General features: G+C 30.9%; 1 protein-coding gene across 1 annotated transcript in view; it reads right to left on the bottom strand.

The window, feature by feature from the left end:
- Positions 1-895: 895 nt before the first annotated feature.
- LOC113516829 (uncharacterized) overlaps positions 896-23,415 on the bottom strand; it is a 59,623-nt gene continuing 37,103 nt past the window's right edge. Inside the window, exons 3-6 of the mRNA XM_031907987.2 lie at positions 5,829-5,943; positions 4,822-4,979; positions 4,271-4,419; positions 896-4,186 (exon numbers count right to left, since the gene is read on the bottom strand). Coding sequence (XP_031763847.2) covers positions 2,378-4,186; positions 4,271-4,419; positions 4,822-4,979; positions 5,829-5,943 — 2,231 coding nt within the window. The 3' untranslated portion in view covers positions 896-2,377. The remainder of the gene's footprint in view (positions 4,187-4,270; positions 4,420-4,821; positions 4,980-5,828; positions 5,944-23,415) is intronic.

The raw sequence follows: 23,415 nt of genomic DNA on the forward strand, positions 1-23,415 counted from the left end.
AAAAAAATCTAAAAATTTATAAATATTGTGCAAGAAACTAGATTATTTACATGTAAATAATTAGTTTGATTAAAAATTTCCAATTAAATGAAATAAAACATTAGTGACTCAAATAGACAAGTACAATTAGCCCTCGTTGAAATATTTAGTTCGTTCAATAATTTGTGTGGGTGATGATGATAAATTATTGCGTTTAGTCATATTTAGGGCGTTCAATAACTTAGCCCGTCACTCCTTCATCTATTTGGACATTTTAGTGAATGACTTACTTAGGACATCTGACTGCTCAGTTACATCACTGTATATTACTTTATATTGACATAATACAGTATTTTGATAAAATACAATCATCAACATCATCATATCAACCATTATCTGTCCATTGCTGAACATAGGCTTCTCTGATAGACTGCTATAAGGAACAGTCTTGAATCACCTGCATCCACTGCCTACAATGCACTTGAGTCGTTACTCCATCTAGTGCGTTTGCCCACACGAGATCGCCACTCAAGAACCTAAATATATTAATAATTAATTGTGATTAAATACCTATTCACCTAGATTTAAAGATTGTGTTAAATACAAAGTTTATAAAATGTCACGAAATGTTTCCTAAATATCGTATATATTCAATTTGCAATTCAACTAAATACATTTTGTATTATATAACAATATAGCTACGTAAATTTCTATTCATACTTTCGTAACAGTCAGCAAGAGCATATAATAAATATTTTTATTCTTGTTTTTACTTATTTCCATTTTCCGTAATTTATTTTAAGCAAATTATCGGCTTTCTTTCTCTTCAATTACTTAATGACATCTTGAATGACGGCAGTACCTAAAAACATCTTTTCAAAGCAGGTTGCCTACAATTTGATAAGTAAATATACACTTTAATTTTAAATTTTATTTATAAAATCCTTATGATGTATATTTGCTACATTAATGACAAATAATAAAAAAAACATATAATTAGTATATCGACTACATGTCTCTAAAGTAACATTGTTTTGAGTTAATTTTAAAGCTTTGTGTTGTTTACAAATTTTAATTTACAGTTGGGACTTGACCACGACGTAGTGCAACCACGCCGAAAAATCGGCAATAAAAATTAGGTATCTAGAAACTATTTGTCTGTAATCGCTTCGCGTTAAGGCTAAGGGTCTAGCTTGAAAAGAAATTCCGAATTTTCGGACTCATTTTCGTGTTCTTGTTCATACCGAATTCAGCCCAATAAATGGAGGTTAACATTTCGTTCCTCATAAGTCCTACCATAAACGTCCAAAGAAAAGATATTTTAACATTATTATTTTAAACGGTATGTATTATGTAATTTTAACATCAAATTTATATTTCGTTCGGCTCAGAAATTTCGGAAACATTTCCTGGTGGACCCTGTAATCGTGAATTTAAATATTGTCGTTTATATTTAGGGTACCGGGACATGTAGTCGTTATTCACATTATTGAATTTACCTGTGCTCTTTAAAGGTAGCTTCCAAAATTTATATCTCAAAAAAATAATTTCCTATATACTAAATTCCTTAATTCTACATGATATGGTTCGTGATTCGTTAACTACTACGATTTTCCTTTGACCATGATCTATTTTCTATGTATGTACCTATTACCAAGTAATTTCAGATGATAATATTTATACAGGGTAGTATCTAATTCTATATGTACCCGAAAGATTGTATTTGGCAAACATGTAAAAGTCAGTTTAATTATCCGATACAACTTAATTTTAAATAGATCTAAAGTAAAACATTAAGATATAGCTATGCTATATATTCCAAATATATGAATTGACTAAGTTACATCTGACTATTATTTTTGACTATCCTAATTGCTAAAGTAATTTAAAACAAGCTCATAAAATTGATATTAATTGAAAATCAACATCTAGCTACTTTTTAATAATTATATACCAATTCAATTGTGCATGAATAACATAACTATTAGTGTATATATAATAATAGTCTATATAATCTGACAACACAAATCGGGACTCGACTAAGTGCACCGTGTTTTCACAAATACAATTGCAATTATAATATTAAATCTACACCTAGAGATTTTAATTCAATCGTGGCCCATTGAATTTATTTTGCTGTGATTTTAAATGTTTACAATATATAATAATAAATTAATACTTGCCTTAAAAGACTTGCCTTTAAAGACTTATATTTGGCGCCACAATTGAAAATAAATAATTATATTACCGAAGTAAGTTTAATTTTTCGTAAAATAAAATAAGTACTTTAATCATAAAATTAAAATGTATATGAGCCATTTGATACTTTTGAATTTTCAGTCATTAAATTTGAATTTCATATATGGCAGTCGAAGTTATTATACACATGTTGACGGATCTATCCTAAGATACGGAATGGATTGAATTTATTTATGCGATTTAATGGTTGTTGTGGTCTTCTTGATCTATTTGGTCGATGTAATGGTTCATTAGCAGCAGAAAGCAGGGGCGATTGGAAATCGTCAATAGTTTCTGATGTGTCTGTTGTATTATGCTCAAATTCTGAAGTTTCCGTAACTTCAACATCAATCTCTTTTGTTGTCGCTTCGGACATGCTCGTTATAGTAGTATCTTCTGAAGTATTGTTATTTGTACCGTGTGTATAATTTTTTTCTGAAGTTGTAGTAATAATTTGAGATTCAGTTGAGGTTATAACCTCACTCGTAGTAGGTGAAGAATTCTCTGTAGTTTGAGCATATATTTTATCTTTCATAGTCGACAGTGTTACAGATTCACTTGCTGGTATAGTGATAGTGGTTTCTTGAACATTTGTAATGTTGAAAGAAGACTTATTATTTAAAGTTTTATTAATTTGATTCTTGGGATTGGATACCTTATTTACTGTAACTAATTGTTCAGCTGGGGTCGTTGATTTATTCTCATAGTCTTTATTAAAGTCTGGCATTTTAGTACTTACTTCAAATATAGCTGGAATTGCACTTGAATTTTCTTCATTAATAATGGTTATTTTAATAATTTCGTGAGTTAATGTTGAATTTTGAATAGATGCAGGTATTTTCACTGAGATTTCTTGTTGCTTTTCACCTGAAGTATTATTTGTGTTAAATTTTATTTCAGGATTTGTAATAGATGTGTCATTTTCAATTATTTCAATTTTCGGTACATCTCCAGCATAGGTTTTAGAATCTTCAAAATCTCTAATTATAACTGTAAGATCTATAGAAGGATCTTCATCAATTTTATTTTGTTTATCTTCTTTATATGCTACTTTAGTTGTTGTTTCCGTATTTTGGACTGTACTTTCAGTTTGAATAGAAGTTATTTCTGTTGACTTTGCTATCTTATGTTGTTTGGTATCTATTACTTTATATAATTTACTTTTTAAGTCATATTGTTTGTCAATATACTTTTTAGGTACACTGTTTTTAGGTTCCTTTTTTATTGTATCCTTTATTTTTATAGGATTCATAGTCATTATTAATGGCATATCTGTAGCTGTAAATTTACTGGTATACTCTGTTGGACTTCTGCTAGTACTATAATTGATTTGAGAATGATTAATGTCATCGGGTTGTGTCTTATATTTTCCAAATGTTTGCTCTGCTAGTTGTTGTGCATGTTTTTCTTCTAAAGACAAAACGGTCATATCATCACTTATCTTAGATCTTGCCATTACTAATGGAGGAACAAAATGATCGGTAGGTTGAGTAAATATTGTTTCAAAGTTGCCAAGTCGAGCAATTTCGTCATGGAAAATTTTATGCTGTTTATTTTTTTCATCCTCCATTTTCTCATTTTCATCGTTATTCAAATAACTGTCATGAGAAGCAATCTTTGGGATCTCGTTACTTTGCAAGTTATTACTGTGCATTGCCTCTAAGTTGATATTTTTATTAAGGATAACTTGACTCACTTTATTGACAACTGGCTTTTGTAGAATTTTACTACCAGTTTCTAAATGAAGATTATACGGAATTGCCGATGATTTCATATCTACTTGATTTATATCATCTTCATGTTCAGTAGTAATAGTTTCTTCTGTTGTTAATTCTGTAATTATATCTTGATCTGTGGATGATGTATCAGTAGTCACGGGCCAGGTAACACTTGTAGTAATTACATTAGAAGTAGTAGATTGTTCTTCTTCCTCAGCACATGATAGATCTTTTAACAAATCTTCGCGTTTCTGTCAAAAAAATATGCCAAATAAAACAATTTGTTATTGCTTTAAAAACACGGCATTTTATAAATGAAATTAAAATATACATACCACATTTCCTGTACACTGAACTCGTTTTACACCGGCCATCCCACAGTCTGCGGTTAGCTGAACAGACGCACTCTCAGGTAAATATAGAATGGTGAGCGCTGGCAGGGCTCGTATCATACAACCTTCATTTCCGAGCGCCCATTGTGGTACTGTGAACAATATTATTTACAAAGTTTATTAATTAAGCAACATAATTACTATTAACCGCCCTCAAAAGTAAGAGAGTTACATTTATACCACATATTTAATTATATTTATTGTTAATGTTTTATATATCCCAAGATAGTAAAGAAGCATATGAAATGTAAATGGTTATTATATCCTATGAACTGCTGCAATGTTATATGTACTGTATATCATATGTATGTAACGTGCTTGCTCTGCAATATTTTTAACAATTGTTATCAACCGCTGTGCTAATTTGGTTAAGATTATTATTATTGATTTTTTCATATAACTTGTAACACAATAAAGTCAAAACCCATATTATTAAGTAAAACATACAATACATGTATTTCAAATAATATTAATAATATTAATTATTGTTTTACCAGGTAATTCACAGATGAAGGATGCCACAGTGGGTCCACCACAGGCTCTTGCCTCCCAACGGTAATCAGCGACAGGGTCCGCAGCGGCACACAGCGGAGCTGCCCTTGGATCAGGCGCAGAACTCCAATATCCATCACTGCTTAACCCTCGATAGTCGCTGTTGTAATGTAATAATATATAGTAGGTATAGAATACATTGCAGAATCAGCGAAGTAGAATAAGTAAGCTGGTAAAAATTCGTAGGCCAAAGTGAATATGAAAATGTGGGCATAAAAATAATAAGGCACATGTTATGTTGGAAGTTATTCTGGAATGTGAAACGAATTTCAGATAAAATATTACTAAAAATACAATACGAAGAATGCAAGTTACTGGAAAATTCCTAGATAGATATAAAATAGATATTTCATGCAATTTGTGGTAAGAGTCAAATTTTCAAAACGTCTTCTGTACATATGACTACAGAACGTCCTATAAAATTACATGAGGTATAAAATACGTTTTTGTATTTAGATTTTTCTGCCAACTCCATTCGAAATGTATGATAAAGGTAGATAAATGAATAAATACCTAATTAATGTGTCAAAAATTTAAATTGATTTTTCCCTAATATTACTTACTAGCTATTTTAAACAGCTTTGTCAGTATATTAGTTAGTACTGTAATATGTTAGACAAACACCCAAACATCTTTACAAACTTTTACATCTACTTGTACAATATCAGTAGAATTTGCGCACAAACTGCTAAATAGACTTAGCTGAAATTTAGTTACGTGGAAAATGAGCATAAGTTTTGTTTTACTTTAATTTAATTTTATGTGTTATAATTTATAATCAAAATTCCTACAGAGCGAAGTCACGAGCAAAGGGTATTCGGAAAAAGCATTCAACATGTAAATTAGTAGCGGTTAGATTTAAGCAATACAAATGTAAGTATTACGGTTGCCGTCGATATGTATCTGGAGATAGCCGACTAAGCTCATGAATTAAACAGTCCGTACTTACGTCCACGTAAAGTCCCCATCGGGATTACTTCGGATGAGACCGACCCACACAGCGCTAGATATATCCAACTCCTTGAGGTATGCTCGCACTGCGTCGTATTGAGCTGTTGTGTCCACTGCAACAATAGTATTAGTATCATGTAGCCTTTATCTATATAAAATTCTAAGCTATCTCAAGAATTGACTGTAATAAAATCGCGAACGATTCAATTTATAATCGCATTATTACATCGTCAAGTCTGGTATATTGGTATGAGTGCATATTTCAAGATTCATAAATGAAGGAGGATAAATATAAAAAATTATTACACTGCGTTTTTAAACTGTAGGCATTAAATGAGAATGATATGTAAAATGCATCAATAATATTAAGAATTTATAACTTGCTATATAGGACAAGAAATATACGCTTAAGTACATTTACGCTTCTGCTTACCAATATACAATGACCTTTATTTTTACGAGCTTTTTATTAACTTGCACCATTTGTATGTGATTCTTCCGGTTCAGAATATGTTATGAATTTTTCGATTGATTTATAAGTAATTGATCCTATAATGGGGTTGATAAGTAATTATAAATATAAAACATACTAGTCGTGCTTGCGACTTTGTGCAATGAATTTATCATAAGAATAAGACATTTTATCGTAGTAAAAATATTCTAGTAATATTTATAATAGTATATATCGAACCAATCCCTGATTTATTTATTAAACAAAACTACATTGAAAACTGTTTTTGTGTGATGAATAAAGAAATATATAATTTTATTGTATGTAATATAGATATAATTTTAAATTCATGTTTAAATATTAAATATTTTCTATTAATAATTCTTATTATAATTAAAATTACTATCAACGTTTACCATCTTAATGAACTCATCCAAATGCTGCTGGAAATTAGAACAATATAAAATGTACGTTTAGGGATTAGAGTGAATAGAATAGTTTATATAGTTACTATTTATTACAGCAAGGTGTCCGCGACTGACGTCGACCCGTCCCGGCCCGTCCGGTCCGGTAGCGGTCCCAGGGTTCCTTAGTTAAGTATCTTTGAGTACGGTCACGGACCGAAATAATAGGATTGCTCAACAAACACGGTATCTAACGAAATGATTTGTGGTGGATCACTTTTGTATTTTTTTTTTTATTTTATGAAACTTAAAATGAGGAACAACCTGACTGCTCACCTGTTTAAAAGAGTTAACCGTCATTTATAAACATGAACAATACCATAGACATCACATACACTATAGAACATTCTGACGTATCCATGGTACCCTTCATGCATTGCCATTCTTAAGGGCTATGGTGTTCTTTTTTTATACAACTCAGAATGGCAAACAAGCTGACGGCCCACCTGATAGGAAATGGTAACCGTCGCCTATAGATAATGAGCAGTACCATGGACATAACAGAATATACTGTTTCGCCCATGATACCTCCCATGCGTTGCTATTCCTGAGGACTCAGGTGTTATTCCTTTATACCCTGTAAATTCATGCCATATCCCATCCTTCGAACCGAAACACAGTCATGCAAACACAACTGCTTTATGGTTGAAACACGAATGGGACAGAGGTACACAAGCAAACGACTTTTGTACAAAGTCTAAAATCTGCCTCCATACTCTGTAATTTCACTACTATGTCTTATACTTGAAACCAAAAGACTGTCATGCAATCACTGCTTTTTCTTGACAGAAACCCGGATAAGACAAAGATATCCATACAGACAATTTTTGTGCAAACTGCATCATGTAATTTTACATTAAAATTATTTTACACTAAATGTCCTTCGACTTCGTTTAGGTTACCATGATAAAAAAAATGACGTATATGTTCATAGTGATTTCTTTTTACTTAAATACCTGAAGTATATAGTTTTTCAATTGATTTTATTTTAATATAGTGTTTTTTTAAAAATAAATATATAAAAATATCGTTTTGTTTTTTTTTTACTATTTTTCTCCATTAGTAAATACAATGAAGGTTACACTTATATATTTATTAATTTGATTAAAAAAATCAGGCTTTTAAGGGTTAAGACACTAAGAGGTAATAATAAATAAAGTCACATTTACATTTATAATATTAGCAAAGATTCTTGTTTACAATAACAGGAAAATTTATTTTAGTTACTATTTCTTTGAAACAAACAAGCTATTGTGAAATTTACTCGTAATTGTTTACAGCGCAAATTAATCTTGAACAAAATATTAATAAATCTCGATTATGAAATATACTTCCTAAATAAATAAATATTCCTTTTTAGTATACACTAAAAAGGAATATCAGTTTGTAGATTTATCAGCTCGTCTATAATGTCTGGGAAAAGAAAAATTGTTGGAAATTCCTTTGCGATTTCCTATCCTCAGATATAGAGCAAGAAAAGGAAATAAATAGAGTCCAAATGGAAAACGTAATTCGTGTTCAGTGAATGCTCACGTCGCGTACAGCAGGTCTGATACAATTACCTGAGGTTTGTACAGTATCTATCAAGCTAGTTTCCAGTTTCCTTGTTTATTATAGTTTTTCAATAGACTTCAAAAAGAGATTTTTATTTTGACTGTATTTTTTAAGTTATTACTGTCGACAAACGCAGGAATTATAATCGTGAGCATCAGTCCACGTGTATGTGATACGTTAACTGATCGTTATAAAAAATAGCCTGTATCCCAAATAGTACACAAAATTTTATGATAATTTGCTGGACCGTTAAGGCGGTAGTAGTGACAAATAACCTTTGATTACCCAATGAGGATATTTTAGACGATATTTATTAGTATATATTTTATGAGTGAGAGTATAGAAATATTTTTTTGTCACCTGTATGAGTCAGGGAGGAGGAGGGGCCGTATTAATACGTAATTATCCGATGTGTGTTGGTGGATACCACGTAATTGCTTATGGAAAAGCTGTCGACACCAATCAAGGTTTTAAAGTTACAACTTTGGCTTTAAGCCAAAAGTTTTCCTCATATAGAATATTCTAGGTTTTTCTACCGGTCTAAGCTATAGTTCCATGTGCCGAAAAGGCAGTTAAATCAAACGTATACTAGCTTGATTTTAACAATACTACCTATTAGTGGAAATTTTTAACGTCTAGAAATAATTCTAATCATATATACGTACAAACATACACACAAACACACACACACACACACACACACACACAGTGAAGGTGTGTGTAGTTGTGTGAATTCAACGAATTCTTCACGATGGTTTCCAAGGGGAACCATACGGAGGTTGACCTGATAGGGCATATTGCTAGCAATGGGCTGTCTAACTTCATTGCAAACAGTCCCTTCCCCCCCAACGTGCGCGTACTTGTGTTTGAATATTATAATATAAAATGTATTCCGTTATGGACCAATTTTTCTTAAAAACGTAGTTGAGTGCAATGGACAATATAATAAATACTATTTTATATAAAACAGTTGACAATATAATTATAGTCGTTTTATGTAAAATATCAAAGTTCCAACGCCGAACAACCACGGAATAACCGAAGAAGATAAACTATTTATATTCATATAAGTACATTTACACATCAACCTTATATATTATTTACGCATCTATTCGTTTAAGGGTATATATAGTATAAAGTCAAACAGAATCTATCTGTTTGACTTTATACTTTACATTTATGTATAGGTACAAAATAGTTTTGAATATTAAGTTTGTGTTGAAATAAAATTTGTTTTATAAGTATAGAAAAACAGATTATATAAAAGTTGCTTATGGAATTCATATAAAACTAAAAGCATAAGAAATAATGTTTACTCGTTACGATTTAATGTAATTTAGCGCGGTCGATCTAACCGTAGTAAAACACATAAATTATTTACGCTAACGTTTCCTAATCGCTAAATTTCCCATTCAAATGTCTCTGATACAATCGCGGCTGATTGACAGCCCATTTCAGGTGTCAAATAACACCAGGAAACTACCCCATTCAGGGTTGGCGCAAGAGGGAAATTTACATTACCGTGAAGAGGCGAGATTCCGACAAGTCGGTCGTATTCAAATTGACGTCATTAAGTCGGGCAAACGCCGCAAGGAGAGCGCCCTTAGAAATAAATATCTACGTTTTACTTTGAGGCGTACGAAAACCTTCAAGTGTCAACCCTATTGTACAAAATTTGCCAGCTTTAATTATTGATTAGTCATTACTTCCTTATCGGAGGGAAACTTCGTAATAAAAATTGTCTGGATGAAATTTTTTGTCCTACTCTTATTTCTGTCGCCAAGAAATTGTTCTAACATATAAGTATTGCAATATATATATATTGATTTGAAGAATGAAGTACATGATAGTGACGTTATTATTTTTGGAGGCATAAAATCTTAGTCCTCAGGAATAGTGAATCATGAAGGATGTATAAAATGTCATAGTGTATTCTATGATGTCTGTAACTTTAATGTTTATTGGGTTGGCGATTTTTATTTCTTAATGAAAAAAAAACCTAATTACAATTTCTTAATTTTTTAAGATCAAAACTAACATCTTTCCATTGCTCGCAAACTTGCAATTCGTATTTCACCCCTTTAAAACATATTTTCTCTACCAACTCTATAATTAATCTGTCTTAAAAATAAATACGTATGTAGTAGAAAATAAATAAATGAATATTTTCATATTTCTCGTCTCCTCCTAAAAATTCACTGTATGAACGGCTCACCGATGAAAACTTAGTCAGGTTCACTTTCTTCCTAATATTAAATTCGGATTTACGTTGTGGAACTAGTTTTATACCATAAACTAGTTTCGTAATGCAAATTAACTTCATGAAACGAGTTTGAGAAAGTTAGTTCTCTTTAGTGAAATATACAATACCGCTGAAATCATGGCTGCGTTAGTATCAAACTTTTCACAACACTGTTACACGTCATATTGAACTATGAAATTATGAATGAGTTTATTTAAAAATCGCATCGAATAATCGATCGAAAATGAAACTATTTTGTTGTAGTGAAATTAATATATGCATTGCAAAAGCGGTATTTTACACGTTTAATAAAATTAATGTCGTACCACCATTTTCATGCCACCAATTTCGCAATTAAAAACAGGTCTTGAATCTACAAATTCATTTACAGTGTGCTTGCGACTTAATCCACGTATTAAGAATATAAACTATTCTAATATTACCAAAGGGAGACTTTGTACAAAAGTCGTTTGCTTGGGTACCTCTGTCCCATTCGTGTTTCAACCGCTTCGGTTTGAAGGGTGGGATATGGCGTGAATTTACAGGGTACAGAGGAATAATACCTGAGTCCTCAGAAATGGCAACGCATGGGGGATGTCATGGGCGAAACAGTATACTTTGTTATGTCCATGGTATTGCTCATGTCCATAAGCGACGATTACCACTTTCCATCAAATGGGCCGTCAGCTTGTTTGTCATTCTAAGTTGTATAAAAAAATTCTTCATCTCCAAAATTTATATATCAAATATAACAATTGGTTATACCTTTTAGGCGGCAATAGATAACGAAAAAATAAACGAATTCATTTTCAATAAGGATTAATAAGGACAAATTAATTATATCACTAGGAGATTTAATAGTACCAATAGAACCTTACGCTAACCAATAGCGTATTGATTAGTCCTTACCGCGCTATTGAGCCGAAGTATGAAAGAAAAGAAAATCCCTTAAATCCTTTCAGAACTCATAACAAAGGCGGATTAACTCGGTCTGTAATAACACATTGTGGCATTATCCCCAGCGATAAAGCTTTTTACGTATAATATATCACCGATGAGAAGGCCAAAGTAAACTTTAAATTAATATTGTCGTCAATTCATGAGGTACATTTTCATGTTCCCTTCGATTGAGTGACTTCAGAGGTTTTGTTTGAATCAATTTATATTTGATTTACATTGTATTGTAAATTGAACTTAAGTAACAAGTAGGAACAGTTCATAATACAATGAGAGTTATTAACAATGTTATTCTAAAGTATTTGTAAAGTATAAATAGGATATAATAAGTGAAATAGTATTACGTTACTATAATGAAAATTTAAAGGTAAATCCATACTTATATAACTTATTATAATTAGAAAAATATATGGACATAATAATAATAAATTATCAGTAGGGGCATTTATTACCATTTTTCCATATACAGGTATATATATATATATATATATATATATATATATATATATATATATATATATATATATATATATATATATATATATATATATATATATATATAATCAAATTTAATGACTTAAGTTTTAAAAATTATTAACTATGTTTTCATCTATAGATTACCCTTTTGTATATTAATGTAATCTTCTAATTGTCATTGTATATTTTTATGTATTAGATATAATAAAGAATTAAATTATTATTATACATCTCCCTGTAGGTATAGACATTAGGGGAATACTAAGTATCCACATTCAGAGTTTTAGGGGAAAGTCGTAAGTTTGCACGTTTCACTAGATAAATAATGTAGGTATATATATATTTGGAAAGCAGTAAAGGAAATTGGCAGATTGCAATCTCAGCCATTACTCACATATCTACTATATGTATTTATGTAAATATATTGAATATTAACCGTCTGTGAAAAGTTCAATAAATAAAAATAAAATATATTTGGCACCTACGAGCACAGGGTTTGTTTAAAGGGTGAAGATGAAATAGTAATCCTATCTGCGCTATTGGTATACGTTGGCTGGGCACCAGTGAGAGATGATGAGTGAAAATAAGTAGGCAGGTCAGTCAGCCCATTGTAACGATTCAACAAGAATTAACCATGATGGTTTCCAGGGGGAACCGCGTGAAGAGGGACCTGATAGGGTATATTGCTATTGATATGAACATAGAGTAGGTAATAAGACTATATTGACATTAAAAATGACGTTCTATAGGAGCCTAAGCAACCAAATAAAACTTGATAACTACCGTAGGATTGTTGAAGTTATCGTTGTGATTTTTTTTTGCTTCTTGAGAACAATAAAAAAATGAAATGAAAATAGTATTTTCTTTTTCTTGGTAAATTCGTAAAATAAATTTAATAAACAACTTTTTTAACATTAAATCCTTTGTTTTGTTTGTTTAAAATAATTTTTATTTTTAAATTATATTTTTATTAGAGGTAAGGGATCGCACTTAAGTTTTAGTTCATATTTTTATTTATTAAATTTATTTTAAAAAAAGATGTTTTCTACACCTTTTATTATTTTAATAATACGGTTATTTATCAGAATTCCTTGTTTAAATATATAAATTGGCATTTGAAAATATATTTTTTATTTCTTAGAAGTATAACAAATCATTACAAGTTAAAGTCATTTTATACCTTACAGAAACTGTTCTTTGGGTTGAGAATTAGTTTCACGTAGCCTTATTTATAGCAAGTACAATTCTGATTTCCAAACGATAAATCAATAGCTATTAAACGTTATCAAATAACATAATAGGAACAATTCTTGAGTACATGCATAAAAATAGGATCTTTTTATACTTTTGTAATATTTTGTTAAAAGCAAATAAAATAGTTTAAAGACATTTCTTCTATTGAATCATTTCATACATCTACGATTATAAAAAATAAATAAATTACTTATATTGTATTTAATGTGATATGTAAATGTATTATGTATTAATTGGATTGTATAAAAGGTAATATAATTTTTCTTTTAGTAAAAATATAACTTTGACTTTAAGTTCAATTTAATAAATATGTATAAATAATTAAAAAAAAATATTATGCTCACATTTTCATCCGCGTAACCGAAATAAAATCAGCCTGTGACCTTCGCAATACCAAATACTACATGCATGCCAAATTTCAAAAGGTTAAGTTGTTACAGTGCCAATAGGTAGAAAAGACATTAACTATTAAGTATAGTTGGCAAACGAACTAACAGCCCCCTGAATCAACATAATGTTTTGTAATAATTAAAGTGGACCACCAAGGTCTCGCCGTATACATCAGCGATTGCCGGAAGAAATTATAAAAATATTTCATCTGAGGGTAGTATATAGGTAGAAGTAGAAATAAATTGGCTCTATGCCAAACATACCACGCGAGGAGCCCGGCAAAACTCCTGGGAACCGCCAAGTCAATATTTGTGATGCCATTTAACTGTCCCGCTACACGCCCCACGTGATATTTTATTGCTTGCTTATCTTTCTTAAATTATTTCAACCTCATTGAACTACAAGTGTAGGGTTTCAATTTATTTAAATGCACAGAATGAAAAAACCTTAGCAAGTACCTACTCAAGTTGAAAAGTTAGGTACTCGTATATATTGCTCCTCAAAAAAGCGACTTCAATTGTGAACGCACTGATAAACGGTAAGATGTATCGTTGACACCCTTCAACAACTTATTTCGTCGATGCCCATATTGTAAATATTGTTTTCGTATATAGTTATATTACTGCGAAGCAAAAATAATTAATTACTTGTAATTTATACATGTATTATGTTATTATTGCAAGAAGAATTGTAAAAATCTCTTTAGGATTGGTCACATAATCGTTTAACAGAGTCGTAAAAAAAATAGACAAATTGAGAACTTTCTTCTTTTTGAAGCCGTTTATAAAAGAAAAATTTCATGTATTGGTACTTGATAATTATAAAGAAACCTTCTTTTTATCCTTCACTATATTATATAATATATATTCCTCTGACTATATTATATAATCTGTGTATATTATATGTGTATATATTTATTTTTAATGGTATGAGAATTGTATCTAACAGTTTTATCAGTGTAGATTTAGTGATTTAATATGAATTTATAGTCTTTCACAATGATTTTAATTAGAAATTGCTAAAATAATTATTAAATGGCGTCTAGTAAGCAAGATTAAGCGATCAGGCAAATACTAGCTATTTGCCTGATCGCCTGATTTAGTCAACCACTTTTGGATTTTCTATTGTACCATATTGCATTATCAAATCAAGGTATATAATTAAATCAATTTGTGAAGTCATTAATGTACTAATAATAAATGCATATAGCATTTTATATAATTGTATAGATTTGCAACATTTGCTTGTATAGTGGATAATAGCGCAATGAAATTAATTTGTATTTCTATTTTGTAATTAAGCATATTACAATAGAATGGCAAATGGATAATATAAATATTAATTATTTGATATCGCGTGTTTACCAAACGTGCCTTGTGTATTAAATATATATAGATGAAATCAAAATTATTTTATATTAGTATTCTTTTAAGCGAGTATTATACCAGTGAAATTTAATATTTTTCCAAAGAAATATGGGTGAAAAACAACAAAAAATGTTGATTACAAACTCATCGGCTGAACTCGCTGTGGGACTCGCTCATTATCATGTTCTAAAATAAATGTTGTAATTTAAAATAATGAACAATTTATTATAAATAATTACAGTATTGGGTGGAGTTAATAAAGAAGTCCATGTATTTCGTTACCCGTATGTAACCCTCGTAATTAGCTGAATTCCGCCCGTAATGAGCTAATACGAACAACAACAGTGATTCGTTTAACCATAAACAGTCGGGCGAGCCCAACCAAGCCCCACTCATTACCTGTCGCTCACATTTATTACAATAAGGTATATAGATCGAATAGACCGAAAGTAATTAAAATATTAAAATTCAATAGCAATATAGATACTACAACAATTTTTCTATATTTTCTTATATAGCAAAAATGCTGATGATGCACTTGATGTAAAGTAGCAACTGGCACTTACAGCACCCATATGAACAGTACTATGGAGACCATAAAATATATTGTGTCGTCCATGATATCCGCCATCCGATATGATTACTAAAGCCTAAGATGTCCTTTACCCTGTAACTTCACTCTTAAATTTTAACCTTTTAACAGAAACAAAGTCATGTAAGCATAGCTGCTTGGCCGTCATATGGCCATCATAGTTGATCGAATATCCTCTATTAGACTGCATATCTCCTAAACTCTACTCTCTCTCTCTCTCTCTCTAGGGAGTATCTGGTTGCTATCAATACAAGGCATACTATACATGTTACCCAGAACCGTAATTGATGGAAAGAGATAGTTCATGGTCGAGATCCTCACATTAAGGGATTGAGGAACAAGACACGTAGTTTAACAATAGAATCAGTTTACGCCGTTCGCATTCGAAGGAACGGATGTTCAGTATCTCGTTCAGGGAAATGAGAGAGGTTGTTGATAGGTAGAGTCGGTTCTCTATTATTGAAATAAGGATGGTTTTACATTGCAAAGATTAAAGCATTAGGGATTGGAGTTAAACATCGATTAAGTCTAGTCCCTCCACTATCAGCAGAGGACACAGATACAAATAATTATACCACTGTCTTATATTAAATATATAAAATATTGGCGTATCTTACCGTCTTAACTCTAATAGCAATGGTATCATAATCTGAGGTAATTTGCAACGGTTGGATTTAGGTAAATAGGGAATCAGGAAATTCATATTAGATTGTCGAACGTCGAGGCAGCCGCAATTTAGCCCCGGGGTTCCCAGTAACTAACTACATTTGGTGCCATTTGTAGTGCGCCGAGCTCTCATATCTACCGCAATATTATTCGCTACATGTAGAGTACTGTTTTACCGACAATATCCAGTAGTTTGATGATCGTGACTAGGAAATGTGAAAAGTCTGTTCATTTTGCAAATGCCAGGTTTATATTGCCCTATCGTCTGATTTATCTACGTTAGATATAATGAAAATAAACCATATATAAATAAATAAATCACTGAAGAACAATTATTATCAACAAAAAGTTAATTATGAAGGTTTAAAAAAGTATGAAAATAAAGTTCAACCATCTGTATCTGTGTTAATTGCAAAATATGGTCTGGAATCTTTTGTTGCTCATCTATACGGCTGAATAATTTTGGATGTAATTTGAAATACCTACAAATAAATCATGATTAAAATATGGGATACTTCTTATTCCATGAGATTTGCGATTCCTTGAAATAATACCGTACGCACAGTAAAAGTAAATCTATGCATCGCACAAAAACGAGCCAAATCTCTCAGGTTAGAAATGTCTTTAGTGAATTCAACGATCCATAAGATTTATCGACCTTATAACGCAGTCATAAAGCACAGAACTGAAAATCTGAATCTAATATTCTGTCGCTGCTGTTCATTGATTAGATATTTTATGACTTGCGACAATGTCGTGTTAGGGGAAAAATACTCTTTGTTCTCAACATCACGTACAACTTAGAAACTATAAGATGGTCCTGTTTCCAAATATTTATAACTTAACTTTTCCAAGTAAGAAATTGAGTTAGTAAACTTTCATCCACAAGATTGGAGGGAACGCCAATAAGCTTGCGAATTGTATTGATGGGATTGATTATTGTCACTTGGATGTTTGAGTTTATAATCAGCATCAAAACGTTTATTATTTATTCCGCAAATTTATTTTTATGTAGCTAATAAAGACTTACTTCACATAACAGTAGGTAAATAATGTTAGTGATTTGATAATATAATTACAGATTGTAAATAAAAAAAAACGCGTAACTAAAATATTTTTATAAGAAGTCACAATACGACACGTACAATAATAGAGTCAAAGTGTATTTACTCTGTGACATTATTGGTATTCTTCGTTTATTTTTGTACCTATACGATAATTACTATTTTCAATCAAGTAGGTAGAGTTCATTCAAATTGAACAAAAAAACTTGAAATAAAAAATATGAGTTGTTATAAAACAGAAACCAATTAATATAAATAAGTTCGTAAAAATATCAAAAAACAAATTAATTAATTGTCAGAAACATTTCGTTTATATAAAACGAAAAATGAAGCAGAAAAAAATGGAGTTAGCAGGAGGCCTGAAACATTCTAAACAAAAACAATAGCCTCAGACTAATCAATTAAATAATTACTCGATGTAGCTAAATATTGAGTATCTAGTAGCAACTACTAGAGAATAAATACAATAATATGACAACTGGGCATTTTAAAAATTTACCATAATATTTACCATATTACACGATACGATACGATTTTATCGTAACGATACTGGAAATAATATTTATGCAATTTTATGAAGACGCAGAAGAATTTTCAGTGCACGTTCACGATCTTGACATGAACTTATAACCGACGGAAAATTAAGAATATCTTCATAGAACAGTACACAATTTTCTTATAAAACGTACTATTCCATGCTACAGTAAATTATGAAAATATTCATCAAGTCAATGCTCTTTACTACGTACTATGTATGTATGTAGACAATTTAGTCTTTCATTTCATTTAGATTTTTAGAGTCTGTAACTTTACAATATAATATAAATATTCCCAACTCTAGTTCACGCATGGAATTCTTAATTTATTTCCAACATTTAATATGTAGACACATACACTGTCAAGTTTGTCATGTCGGGTTTTCTAGAGAGCAAAGAAATCTCAGATATTAAAAATAATATTAGGAAGTACATATATGAGTCAGGTACATAAATAAAAGATTTTTATATTGACTTTGGCCCGATTGAAAAGGATTAATTGAATAACAGGTTTTGTTTGGAGTTAACGATCCTCTTTATGCACCTCTAACTATAAATGTACGGTAAAGTTGTAAAGAATAATAAATATTTAATATCAATGATAAGTTACTTTTATTCTTTTTTGTACAAAAGACTTAAATATTTAAGCAAAAAGCCATTAACAAGTTACTTACTGAAGAAACATTATATAAATTTATATGGTTCTCTTTTAAAGTTATAGAAAAAGATCTATATAAAATTAAAAAAAATACCATGTAATATCATTGTTTGACAAGACAGCATCAAAGATACCTATAAAGTGCAGATATTTGGGGAAAATTGAATTCAGATAATTATAAAGAATATGAGCAGTCAGCAAAAGCAGTTAACTTAAAATTGTGCAAATTCAGCTTAATTTAGTTAACTCAAAAAGGTTTATTTCTTAAATTAACTGGATGAAAATGGAACTCGTCATCCTATTTACACAAAGAAATGAGTTCGGTCTTGTCAATTTGTTACGGAGGTTGTCACTGATATACTGTAATAGTAAACTGTTATAGCTCTAATTAAAAATGAAGATCCAATCTCGACTCTAATTACTCAAAGCGACAGAGAAAATCGATCACTAGAGAAAATCTTCGCTTAATTTGCCTTCGATAAATAAATTAGTAGCATTAGTCTTTTAACATTTTGAATTATTTTGTACTAGATAGACTGTAAATCATTATATTTTTTTATAAATAAATTCTATATAGTACACCAATCTTCAAGCTAGGACACTATGTGTTTTAAGATTTTAGGCAGTAAAAATCTGAAGACAAAACCTAGAACAGCAAAACACGTACCAATTCAAAAAGTTCGTCTTATGAATCGAACCTACTACCTCATTTACGCAAAGTAACATAGCTAATGGCGCAATAGACCACGGAGGTCATTATTACTAATTAGAACGTACTTTAGATAAAAGATTCTAATAAAATATGCGCACTGGCTTTTCAAGTACTAAGTTATTATAACAGGTCATATTCAGAAAGCAATTCAGCTGTGGAGAACGGACAAAGAACTCAAGTTAATGAGGCTTAAATGATGAATAAGCTTTCAGGTACTATTACTGTGAATAGACACATCTTTTCATTATATGTAATTTGTAATGTTTATGGCTTTATTATAATTAAGCTACGGAAAATTATTTAGTCTCTTCTATCAATATTTATACCAATAATGCTGTGTAGATGTACAAATATTAATAACTTTTTACACATTTTTAAAATAAATTTGAATGCTGGTACATAACTAGATAACAATATTTTAAATTTTATTTTAAATTAGGGCGGACAAAGCTGTGGGGAATTTATTTAGTAATATTGCACAAATACTGTATTCAATAGCAAAATGTCATCTATTTGGGATTAAATAGTGATCATTTTTTATACTTCATGTTTTGTAATTTATAATAAAAAGTATAAATTTATCTTATACACAATTATTTATTAATATATCTAGTATTGTTGTATATTATTTTTTAATTTACTTACGTGTCAATGTAAACACAGATATAATACCTTTCTATAACATATTTTAAGAACGAGACTCACAAGATTGAATGTAAATAAAGATGCGATGAACAGACCAGAAATTTTCATAGGAAGCCGACTTAAATACACTTCATGGAAAAATCAATGCGGGTTTCACTGTGGAATATTAATGCACGAGTGCGTTAAAAATCATTAAAATGAGTATATAATATTTTACTTATAATAGGTAGGTATAATAGGTAGCCATAAATAAAATCGAAGTAGATATACAAAAAATAGCCTCATTATTTGGGATATCAATATCACATGGTCGTTTCTTGCCTAACTAGCTCCAAATGATTTTACTTGTTTTCTTTCTTATGGTTTAAATTTAATACTATCTGTATGCGATTATTTCTTGTAATTGTTTGTATCTATAACAAGTTAACTGCTTTAATGTTTTAGAGGAAACCATAAAAAGTAGATATCTATCTATCTATCTAATTAATGCCAAACAGTGTAAGGAAAACCGGAGGATTTTGAATAATGAAATTTTGCACAACAGTATTGTATGTCTCAACTCATTGCTGAGTGTAGGTCTTTTACCCATAACAAGAGGATTGTAGCCTATAACTGCTATTGCCATGATAGACAAGTCGATCGATACAGGATTTTCCTTCGAGATGCCCTGTTCTTGTATTTTCTATTTTATTATTTATTATTATATATTTAATTTTAAAATACTCTTAGAGACGTAAAAGAGCGGTGATTCATCGTATTCATCATAAAGTTCAGGAAAGAGAATATCGAAAAACGTTTAAAAGATACTTATTGGTATCTTTCCAACGTTTTCCTCCTCCTTCATCGACAGGTATTTGAAAATCGATGTTCTATAAAAGAATTTTGATGAGGGATGTTGCATACCTTATTAAGTATTCTGTGATGCCTGCATACAAATAAAACTCACTCTGGAGCGAGTCTGACGTGCAGACGCGCCATATTAAGATTTTAAGTATTAAGAAATCTTAAAAAGGGCAAACTTTCAGTTATCCGAATAAAAGATATTTATTTTTATTTGTAATTTGACTTGAAGTTTATTACACCATCGCTTGATATTAGAGTGTTTGTATACATTCCAATTTGTTAAATACCATGAATATGTTCGCCCGTATTCGATTTTTATTAATATACAATTCCAATTTCATTCCAAAAGTATTTTTGTATAAAAACCTTTAATTATAATGAGTCAATATATATTCCTACATATGTATATTATTAAAGTTATATGCTGCATTCACTACAACAATAGTTGTTTTAATGCGTCAGATCGACTTATCTGAATTATTATCGCATTTTAATTGTTATCCAATGAACGTGCTTAATAGAACAAAGGGGAGATTATTTAAAAGTCAAGAAGTCAAAGTAAACAAGTGCAATAATGCCAACTCAAGTTGTAAGGCTTCCAGTCCACCCCGCCCGCAGCTACGAAGTGGTATGTAAATTGGGCGGATTACCTTTATCACTTTACGCCCTACACCCCAGATCACCTCGAAGCGATACCGTTAAAGAGTTTCGGTTCTAACATATCGAATTTCCCCTTTTGCATTTAAAATAGTGATTTGATCTCAGATAGAAGCTATTGACTGCTCTATCTATCTACATATAAACACGGCAGGCATTATTTAGTCCTCCAAATAGAATAGAACGCACCTTCATAACTCGTCTCATGCATATATATTATATGCACATCGATTCAAGCAATCGATTCTTGCAAATAGTATTCACATTAATACAATCTATCTGAACATGATAATGTTTATATGATTTGTTCCACTTGCGCATTTTATATAATTAATTCATTCATTCATTTCCATTATCCGTCCACTGCTGAACATAAGCCTTCCCCATACAATGCCATAAACAACGGTCCTGAGCCACTGACTCCCTGCAACGCATTTCAGGTCGTCACTCCATCTAGTGGGGGGTCGTCCTACACTGCGTTTACCCGTACGTCGCCACTTAAAAACCTTTCTTCCCCATCGGTTGTCAGTTCTTTGAGCTATGTGACCAGCTCATTGCTACTTTAGCTTGCTTATCCTTCGAGCTATGTCGGTTATTTTGGTTCTTTTGCGGATATCCTCGTTTCGGATTTCTCTCCATAGGCCTCTGAGTAACTTGTAGCTTTTGCATCCAAGCAATCGTGTAAAACCATCTAGTTCGTTCTCCTTTAATCTTTCTTTTTACACAGTCGAAGAGCCATGCCATGCCCTTTGTCATATAGATATAAACTAGCAAAAACTTAATGATAGATGAATCAGCAGCCTCGTTCCTCTTAAAACATCTTTAAAAGCCTAACTGCAGTTATCAATCTGACTGCCAAACGTAGCAACTACTGGCAAAACTCCCCTTATAGGGAAGGTTCATGTTCAGCAGTGAATAGTTGACGGCTGAAATGATGATTCTAAAAATCAATTTTAAATTAGCTGTCTCTTTACGTAAGAATAAATAGAGAAGCCATTAGAAGTATATAGTTAATATCTTTTTTATAGTATATGTCTAGACGTCAGTCAAGAGTGTTATAATAAAATAAGAAATAAAACAATCATTGATATCATTATGATGTCACGAACCTCTAGTTTTTAAAGGAAATGTAAAAGGACTTCTAAAACTGAGTACTATTTATTCTATGCAATAGTCCAAAATATTAAAATACAACTACATAATCGTATATTCATTATTTTTTGTTTGTACAGTGACCAGTATTGAATGTAAATATTTGTATACTTGCTACATAATATGTACAGTAACAGTTGACAGCAATTAAGGGCGCATGTTGTTTCCGTCCGGCGTCCTGTGTCAAATGTCCAATGCGACATATCGGGGGCATGTCGGGAGAATGCCACCCGCCAATACTTATCACGTATATTTTGGTCGATTAAAAAGAGTAATTGGATTTATTTATGAAAATATACTACGGGAAGGCCTATTTTCAGCAATGGACAGATAACGTCTCATATGATGATGGGGATAAAAATATATGGAGTGGATGTTGCAATTTTGATAACTGCACAAAGGAAAGAATGACTTCGGATCTCTTCGAATAAAAAATTAATCGTGATATTTATATATCTTAACAAAAATAAGGGATGCAATTATCATGTTCAGATAGATCGTATTAATGTACCTACTATTTGTAAGAATTGCATATAATATACTCGTATATGCATGCATATAAGGGAAAAAATTTTGGGACACTTGATACGACATGATGAACTTATAAACTTTATAATAGAAGGCAAGATAGAAGGAAGGAGAGAAAGAGAGAAACCAAGGCGTAGTTATATCAGGCAGATTAAGGAAGGAGTTGGTGTCATGTCGTATCAAGAGGTGAAGAGACTCGCTGAAAATCGTAGTGAGTAGCAAGAGCTCCACCGAGAAGAGCACAGCTCTTAAATAGGATAGATAGATAAAACAAAAATAAATAAACGATTAAATTGTTAATTTAATCGTGAGCCGTTACCCGAATAATAGCAAGATCAAGTGGCTTGTCTTTAAGCGTTTTTTTACCTAATTTATC

This window comes from Galleria mellonella, unplaced genomic scaffold (assembly GCF_026898425.1).
Source record: "Galleria mellonella isolate WM207_F2 unplaced genomic scaffold, CSIRO_AGI_GalMel_v1 utg93, whole genome shotgun sequence".
Lineage (NCBI taxonomy): Eukaryota > Metazoa > Arthropoda > Insecta > Lepidoptera > Pyralidae > Galleria > Galleria mellonella.